General features: G+C 33.1%; 1 protein-coding gene across 1 annotated transcript in view; it reads left to right on the top strand.

Moving 5' to 3' along the window:
* The window catches only part of NMD3 (NMD3 ribosome export adaptor), a 22,815-nt gene that overhangs the window by 4,103 nt on the left and 9,064 nt on the right, over window positions 1–9,648 (top strand). The window contains exons 2-7 of the mRNA XM_011952721.1: window positions 38–166; window positions 458–548; window positions 3,509–3,587; window positions 4,099–4,195; window positions 6,410–6,527; window positions 7,860–8,005. Of these exons, the coding sequence (XP_011808111.1) occupies window positions 41–166; window positions 458–548; window positions 3,509–3,587; window positions 4,099–4,195; window positions 6,410–6,527; window positions 7,860–8,005 (657 nt within the window). The 5' untranslated portion in view covers window positions 38–40. The remainder of the gene's footprint in view (window positions 1–37; window positions 167–457; window positions 549–3,508; window positions 3,588–4,098; window positions 4,196–6,409; window positions 6,528–7,859; window positions 8,006–9,648) is intronic.

The following is a 9,648-nucleotide window of genomic DNA, read 5'->3' as shown; positions in this document are numbered from 1 at the left end:
CAAAAGAGTGAAGGAGTGTTATTGTTTTCTTTATCAGGTGATGAATGGTGCTATCCTTCAACAAGTGTTTGTGGTGGATTATCTTGTTCAGTCTCAAATGTGTGGAGATTGCCATAGAGTAGAAGCTAAGGATTTCTGGAAGGCTGTGATTCAAGTGAGGCAAAAGGTAATGAGAGAAGATGATGAGTGAGTCCTACATCTTGTATTTCATCTTTGTCAGTTATAAGATAGCTAGTAAAGCCTCTTTCCCTTCTTTCTACATCCTGTGGGTACCAGGGATAGTCTGGTTCCCTGAGCATTCACCTTTGGAAATAGATCATTATTACATTTTAGATAATCTTTAAAGATTGTTGTTGTTTGAAAAATCAGTGTGCTGTATCTGTAGATGGTATGTGTGTCCTATACTTATAAATGGCTTTTTGTGGGGCATTTATTGATCAAATAATTTATATTTTAGACTTTGCACAAAAAAACTTTCTACTATCTGGAACAGTTAATTCTGAAATATGGAATGCATCAGAATACACTTCGTATCAAAGAGATTCATGGTGAGTTAAAACTCAAAAGCATTTGAAATGATGTCGGATTTTTATTTCAACATACCTAAGTAATCTTATTTTTACTGATAATATCTGGATTAGTACTGTCCAAAAGAACTTTCTGTTAGAAAAAAAAAAAAAAAAACTTTGTTCTTTATCTGCATTGTCCAGTATGGTATAGTCACTAGCCATGTGTGGGGCTGCTGAGTACTTGAAATGTGTCTAGAGCAACTGAGAAACTGAATTTTTAATTTTCTCCTAATGTCAAACATAATTATCTTTTTGTGTTTCATACCTAAGTATAATATTTCTTGAGGTTTCTCTTTGATATATATGCATACATACTTCTGTCCAGTCTTGCTCTCAGTTATGTGAGTGACACTGGAAAGAGTTAGAAAGCTTGCCTTCTTTCTACCTAGTGTTTAATTAACTTCTTGAAATTTTTTAAGAACTTGCCCATTAAGCCATCTTATTTGATATCTCTTAGGGGATGTCTTTTCAGTTTCTTTTATGATATTTACCTCTCGGGTATTCTACCCTTTGAGTCAATTTTAATACCATTTTCCAAGAAAAAGCATTTCATCTAGCTTTTTAGATTCTTAGTATAAAATTGAACAAATGTAATAAATCTCATCTGTAACTGTAGTTATGTCCTCTTTATTGTTCCTAATGTTTATCTTTTCTCTTTTTCTACTCAGCTCACCTTAGACTTGCAACTTTTGTCTATTATGTTTTTTCAAAAAACTATTTTTAGTTTTATTTTAAACAATCTTTTTCTCAATTTTGTTTTTTAACACTAATCACTTCAACTCTCTTTAGTGTTGTTTTGTTTTAATTAATTGAAAGCTTAGTTTATTTTTAATTTCTAATAAATATATTTAAGGTCATAAATTTTCTTCTGAGTACCATAATGGGTCTGATGGGTCTGTAGCTGGTACTTATAGCTACCTTTTTCCACTGCCCATTGTGTATTTTATTTGACCTCAGCTATTTCATTCTTTTGGGTACATACTTAGGTGTGGAATTACCAAGTAATTCCACATAATATGTGGATTTATGTTTCCATAAATTCCAAGTAATTCCACATAATATGTGGAATATGTGGAAATATGGTAAATTTATGTTTAATATAAAGAAACTGCCAAACTGCTTCAGAGTGGCTGTACCATTTTATATTCCTGCCAGCAATATTTCTCCATATCCTCTTCAACACTTGTTACTATATTTTTGTTGATAGCCATTCTAGAGGGTGGTATGAAGTGGTATCTCATTGTGGTTTTAATTTCCATTTTGCTAATGACTGACGATGTTGAGCATATTCTGGATACAAGTCTCTTACTGCATATATGGTATGCACATATTTTCTCCTAGTGTGTAGGAGAAAATTCACACCGGATATTCTTAATGGTGTCATTTGAATTGCAAAAGTTTTAAATTTTGATGAAGTCTAGTTTATCAAGTTTTTTCTTTTAATTGTGATTTTGGGGTTATGCTTAAAAACTGTCTAATCAAGGTCACAAAGATTTTCCCCTGTAGTTTCTTTCAAATGTTTTAATAGTTTTTAGGTTTTATATATTTAGGTCTTGTTTGAGTTAATTTTTGTGCAGAGTGTGAGATAAGTGTCTAAACTCATATTTTTCTGTGTGGATATTCTTCGTCCCAGTGAAAACTCTGTCCTTTCCTCAGTGAATGCCTTGGGTCTTCTGTCAAAGATCTAGTGACTGTAAATGTAATGGTTTATTTCTAGAATCTCAAGTCTACTCCATTGATCTATATATCCATCCTTATATTAGTACCATGCTGTCTTGAATACTTACTAAAGTTAGTGAGTTTTGATGTTAAATATGTAATGTTCATTTTCTTCAAAATTGTTTTGGCTATTCTGGGTAGTTTTAGTATTGGCTGTTTTGGTAATTATATTTAGTTGAGTTATTTGCAAGAATATGTTTAATATTTCTCAGCTAGGTAGTTTTGCCTTTGGCTATTCCTTTCTTGATGATTCCTAGTGCTACTGCGTTGTGATGAGATAATGTTGTCTTTAGTAATTTCTACTGTTTAGTATTTATTGAAATTGTTTTACTGTTTAAAATCTTAATACATGTTTTTTAAATGAATGTTTTATGAATGTTTGAAAAAATATGTATTCTTTCTTAGAACTGTATTCTATAATCTCGGTTAACTCGACCTTGATAGTTGGTTATTCAAGTTCTGTGAATTGTTACTGTTTTTTGTCAATTTTATTTTGGTTTTGAGAGAGTCCTATTCTAGTCCTTCACAATGATTGTATGTGTTAATATGTGTTAATTTTTTTCTTTTCTTTTTCTAATAGTTTTTGTTTTCTGTATCTCAGATAGTTTCCTGTTGTCTTCTTGGTAGATTAATCCATTTATTACATAAAATAATTTTCTTTTTTTTTGAGAAGAAGTCTTGCTCTGTCACCCAGGCTGGAGTGCAGTGGTACAATCTGGGCTCATGGCAACCTCCGCCAATTGGGTTCAAGCGATTCTCCTGCCTCGGCCTCCCGAGTAGCTGGGATTATGGGCACGTGCCACCACGTCTGGCTAATTTTTTGTATTTCTAGTAGAGATGGGGTTTCACCAGGATGGTTTTGATCTCCTGACCTCATGATCCGCCTGGCTCAGCCTCCCAAAGTGCTGGGATTACAGGCATGAGCCACGGTGCCTGGCTGTTCATAAACTTTCTTTGTTCTTTGTTTTTCTGTCCCCCTTGGCCTTGAGTTTTATTTTTTCTAGAATTAAAATTATGAGTTTTATTTTCATTTGCTGATTTATTTTGTCTGTCTTTTTGCCAAAGAAGTCTTAAGTGATATCTCTTATCTGTTGTGACTACAATAGAGTTTTCTAATAATTTGATTTTGTTTAAAACAGATATAATGTATAATATAGTCATGTTAGTAGAGGAGAATTCTATTTTGCATAATTATTTTCATATGGCTTTTTTTTTTTAAGATGGTCTGGATTTTTATTATTCCTCAAAACAACATGCTCAGAAGATGGTCGAATTTCTTCAGTGTACAGTTCCCTGTAGGTATGTTCAGGACCTGATTGTGACTAAGTCTAAGGACCCGGGAATGGATGTGGATCACATATATTCTTCAGGCTCCGACAACTCTTTAAAATTGTAGTAGAGATACTTATACAATCAGGAAGCATATATTGGGTTAACCACACTCTCATAGAGGAGGTAGGACTTGTGCTCCAAAGATCAGGAAATTTTCATAGCTGGAGTTTATATTGAAAGGTACTATTAGTGTGAACAGACTTGCAGTGGGCATTAGTGTGACTTTTAATAATGCTATATAGAAAGTAGATTGGTCTGAGCCAATATCGTGTTCTAGAGGTTTGGTAGAAAAGGTAGGGCTTAGTCAGATTGGTGAAGGTTTTGAAATGCAAGTGGAGGACACTAGGTTTTACCAGTGTCAGGAAGCCATTTTAGACTTTGGACGATGATGGTTTGATTTAATGAAAATTGATATTCCTGAGTCTGTACAAGTTAATGACCTTTGTCTTTATATTACCACTAACTTTTTTCTTAATAGATACAAAGCATCACAAAGACTGATCTCTCAAGATATCCATAATAACACATACAATTACAAAAGCACTTTTTCTGTGGAAATTGTTCCAATATGCAAGGTACTTTTTTTTTTTTTCATTTAATCCATATCTGTAAAAGAGTACAAGTAATTAATTGGCTTATATGTAATTTGTAGCTCCTGATTTTCGTCTAGGGTTGGTTAAAAATTTAGAATAAGTTCCTTAAGTGATTTCTAACATACTCAGCCATATTAAAAGATACATGTTTTTTAAAAAATCATGCTTATAATTATGAATTCACATGCCTTTTATTTTGGTGTATTAAAATGAAAAGACCTGGTTACAGTTGATAAAATCCGTATTGTTTAAAATTTGTGATCCTGTGAGCCTATGTGATAGCTCAGTGAAATTGAGTAAAAGAAATGACATTAAAATCATTATTAGTGAGCCACTTTGTGGAACATATACAAACAAAATTTTGGCCAGAAATTAAAGAATATTGGGATAATGTGAAAATGAGATCATAGAATCACTTTTATGATTTTAAAACATAAGCTGAATAAAACATTTAAAATGTAGATTATTTCATTTTATTGTACTAAGATAAAACTCTGCTTCAAAAAATATATGAATTACAATTCAATAAATAGTTGTTGAGCATTATTGTATAGAAGGCTGTGTACTGAGGATTGTATAACTATAGATCTCTGCCATGTAAGAATTTATATGTCAGTATTAAACCACTAATAATGATAACTGCCATTATTTATTATGACCATTCTGCATAAAGTTAACGTAGATTCTTTAGTGTCTTTCACCTCATTCTCATCTCATAATAACTGAGGTAAGCCATATCATTTTGAAGATGAGGAAATTGAAGTTTGAAGAGGTGAGACAACTTGCCCAAAGTTGTCTAACAAAATCCTAGCTTCATCACAAAATGAAGCTTCATTTTGTGATGAAGCTAGGATTTGCACCCAGGTCTGTGCCTCTAAAGCTTTAAAGCTGCTATTGCTGTTTTACAATATGTACTAGGGATGAAAGGATAGCTTAAAATAGGGTCAGCAAACTTTCTTTGTAAAGAGCCAGATGGTAAATTTTTTTAACTTTCAGTATGTATAATCTCTTTTGCAGTTACTCAGCTTTGCTATTGTTGTATAAAAGTAGCATGGGTAATATGTAAAGGAATGTCAGGGCTGTGTTCCGGTAAAACTTTATTTACAAAAAGATAATTGGGTCGGATTTGTCCTGAGGGTGGCATTTTGCCAACCTCTGGTTTAAAACAGTGAATGTTTCCCTGATACAAAGCTTGAGCAATATGAATTTAGGTGTGAGGGCATATTTAGGCCTTGTGTAACTGAGTTTTACACATGTAAAAATTAATATATGTCTTACACTATGTAAAGTATATTTGTTTATATTTGGAAACTCATGTATTAAAAAACAAGGACTGGACTAATCGCTGTTATGATTGTGAATAGATACACCTTAAAATATAACTCAGATCTTTTTTGTATTTTAATTCAGTTTAAAAACAGATACGTTGCTGCTTCATGTCTCCCAATGTAAATGAATACCTGACTTTTTTGGGCTTAAATCTTTGCTTGTATATTGGCACATGTAGCCATGTAAGAGAAATATGTTCCTTTGAAGTTTATTTTTAATGGAGATTGAAAGAAGTCACAGGTGGATTTATAGAATCACTCTCCTCCTGATGTTTATAGTACTCTGTTTAGAATGTACACTGTATTAACATGTAGAGTGATGAGGCATTTACACTGCAGTAAAATGGAAATAATAATAGCTTGGTAAATAGGCCTTGGAGTTTTTTTTTTTTTTGGACACAGTTTTGTTGTCACCTAGGCTAGAGTGCAGTGGCACCACCTCAACTCACTGAAGCCTCGCCCTCCTGGGCCCAGGCTGTCCTTCCACCTCAGCCTTCCAAGTAGCTAGGCCCACAGGCATGCATCACCGTGTTTGACTAATTAAAATATATATATATGTGAAGACAGGGTCTCCATAGTTGTCCAGGTTAGACTTGAACTCCTGGGCTCAAGGGATTCTCCCATCTTGTCCTCCCAGATTGCTGGAATTATAGGAGCGAGCCACCGTGCTCAGCCAGGATTTTTTTTTAAAGCATTTTTATTAAGACAAAATGCCTGTCACAATTAAGGTCTGATTCTTTTCTTTAGTCTCTTTGTTGATTGATAAATTGAAAATAACGTTTTGGTTGATCAAGTGCAGTTGGATTGGGTGTTTATTGAACTGTTATTTGGGATATGCTTTATTCTAAATGTTAGTTCTTATGCCTAGGATAATGTTGTCTGTCTGTCTCCAAAACTGGCACAAAGCCTGGGAAATATGAACCAGATTTGTGTGTGTATTCGAGTAACCAGTGCCATTCACCTCATTGATCCAAACACCTTACAAGGTAAATTCTGTAAATGATTTGCCTTGACAATTTTGTTCTGTATGACGAACAATAATAATTCATGTTGTTAATTTTTCAGGCATTCTTGCTAATATTGTTTTGAAACGTTAGTTAAAATTTGTGCTATTGTTTAATACAAAACACTGTGGAAATACAAGACTTTGATTAGTTACTCTTGTATTTTTTATTTAAAGAAACAATTCTGTTAACTTTTACATATTTACTGGTTTATTCCATTGATTTTTACTAAAATTGACTTTTTTTTTTTGAGATGGACTCTAGCTCTATCACCCAGGCTAGTGTGCAGTGGCGCAATTTTGGCTTACTGCAACCTCTGCCTCCCAGGTTCAAGCAGTTCTCCTGCTGCAGCTTCCCAAGTAGCTGGCATTACAGGCGTCCACCACCAAGCCCAGCTAATTACTGTATTTTTAGTAGACAAGGGATTTCACTGTGTTGGCCAGGCTGGTCTCGAATCCTGACCTTGTAATCTCCCCACCTTGGCCTCCCAAGGTGCTGGAGTTACAAGCGTGAGCCACCACCTCCAGCCTGAAATTGACTGACTTACCTTATTTAATTTTTGGGGCTATTTAGTCCATTGCCAAAATTTGGTGCCTAGCAGTTATTTTAAATTTTGGAACATTTGGCTTTTTGTGGCCCATTGGAAGATTTAGTTTGAATATGAATTTTAGCTGATTTTGTTATTACTGTAGATCATTTTTTAACATTCTCTATAGAGTAAATTATTTTTTAAGACTACATTTTAGCAGTTATCTTAGTATTTGGATGTATCTTCTACTTGATCTTTTTCAGATATTTTCTGTAATATAAGTTTCCTTTATGCAGAAAGTGAGTTTATTTTGATATTTTTCTGGAAAGTCATTCATTATCTTTATCAGTTAGGATTCATAAGTTAAAGATCTCTTTGCAATATTGGGATGGATATTCTTTACCTATCTGGTAGAACTAGGCTTTATTTCCCGTAAACTAAGCAGCTAAGATGACAGATATGTTTCTAAAATAAAGTTCCAGCACATGAAACAACTATACCACTGATTGAATCTGATCTTATTTAAAAGGCACTTAGCCCTGTGGCATTCTGGTTATAGTAACTATTTAAGATATGTTTGACATCTGATATATTTTTCTTGTGCTTTGAGAAGTTTGTGGTTGGTTTATAGGAGTAATTGATGACCCTAAGGAGTGAGTTGACACTAGTTCTGTTGACTTGCCACTTCCCAGTTGGTATCTACCAGTTTCTTCTTAGTTAATACATTTGATGACTCTGAAATATATAGTTTTTCTTATGTTTTCCTGTTCTATCCTTATTTTTAGTTGCAGATATTGATGGGAGTACTTTCTGGAGTCACCCTTTCAATAGTTTATGTCATCCCAAACAGCTAGAGGAGTTTATTGTGATGGAATGCAGCATAGTCCGAGATATAAAACGTGCTGCAGGTGCTGGAATGATATCAAAAAAGGTAAGCTACATCCTACCTGCCAGTGAATTTTTTTTTCCTCAGTTATTATTGTTTCAGTCCCTCTTTAAAATAAAAATTTGCTGGTGATTCCACAGTATGGAATCCAAACTTAGCACCACATTAGGACAAAAGTTCTTTTTTTTTTTTTTTGTCTTTTTAATATGTGGTCATTGTGGAAATTATTAGACTTAGAATGTTAATGTATTCTCTTTTGTGTAGGAAAATCTTTTAAATGTTTACTCCATTATATAAAAAAGAGGCATTTCTTTGCTTTATTTTTATAGAGGAGGACCTTCATTTTTGTAGTGGTTATCTTGACTTTTAAAAAGTCATCACCAAATACTAAATACTTCAGTGTGCATCTCTCACATGAATATTTTTCTACATAATGAAAATATTGTTACCATATCTGTAAAACATATAGTCTACACAGTATTCTGCTCTTATCCAAGGGGATACATTCCAAGAACGCCAGTGGGTTTTTGAAACCACAATAGTACCAAACTCTGTATATTGTTTTTTCCTATACAAACATACCTATGATAAAGTTTAATTTATAAATTAGCACAGTAAGAGATTAACGATAATTAATAATAAAATACACCATAACAATATACTGTAATAAAAGTTGTGTGAATGTAGTCTCTTTCTCAGAGTTGTCTAATTCTACTCTACCAACCTATTTTTGGATAGCGATTAACTGTGGGCAGGTGAAACCTTTGAAAGGGAAACTGGATAAGGGGGGATTACTATATTCAGATTTCCTCATTTGTCCCAAAAGTGTCTTTTATGCCTTGTTCAAACAGGTATTCAATTGGAGATCACATATTAAATGGGAATATTATACCTTTTTAGTCTTCTTATTTAATAATAGGCCCCTTCTTTTTTCTTTTATTGGTTATGATACCAACTTCCTTAGACAACTAGTGCATTTATCTTGTAGAATACTCCACCTTCTAAATCTATCTTGTTTCCTCATGATGTCATTTAACTTGCTTCTTAATTCCTTGTGTTTCCTCTAAACTGGAAAATTGATCTAAAGGTTTGGTTACGTTTAGGTTAAATTTTTCTTGCCAGAACAGTTCAGAGGTGATGCATGTAAAAGAGACAAGTAATGTCTGACTGTTTCACTTGTTAACATAGCGATAGATTCCTCTGTTGTAATGTTAGGATTTTTTTTCGTTTTGACCAGCAAGCAATCTGTGGCTTTATTACTATAATAATATGCAAGTATTGAGTTCCTGTTATCTTGTTAAGAGGTTAATAAATTTCTTACAAGTAGAAGAAGTCTAATATTTAGAAAGTAAGTCCTGTTAAATAAAATTTAGTTTCCCTGTTAATTGACTTTTCTTGCAGTTCTTAAGTTTGAGACTTGTCTTTTATTTCAGTTTCTCCTTCCACTCTATTTCTTTTCTTTTTTTTTTCATTTCTTTTTCTTTGACCAACTGCAATAAGAAGTAATGATTCTTTTCATAACTTTATTTTGAGATTCCTTAATTTTATTTATAACTGTTACTTGATCTCACTTTAGTTGGTCTGTCTTTGTTGTTAAAGGTGTTGGCATGTTGGAAAGGGAATTGATAGTTTTCTAGTTTAAAAATTGGGATGTTGTTTCTGCAATATGTATGTGTGTGTATATATAT

This window comes from Colobus angolensis, unplaced genomic scaffold (assembly GCF_000951035.1).
Source record: "Colobus angolensis palliatus isolate OR3802 unplaced genomic scaffold, Cang.pa_1.0 Scaffold347, whole genome shotgun sequence".
NCBI lineage: Eukaryota > Metazoa > Chordata > Mammalia > Primates > Cercopithecidae > Colobus > Colobus angolensis.
The sequence above is the reverse complement of the archived record's forward strand: the minus strand, read 5'-3'. Positions and strand labels throughout refer to the sequence as shown.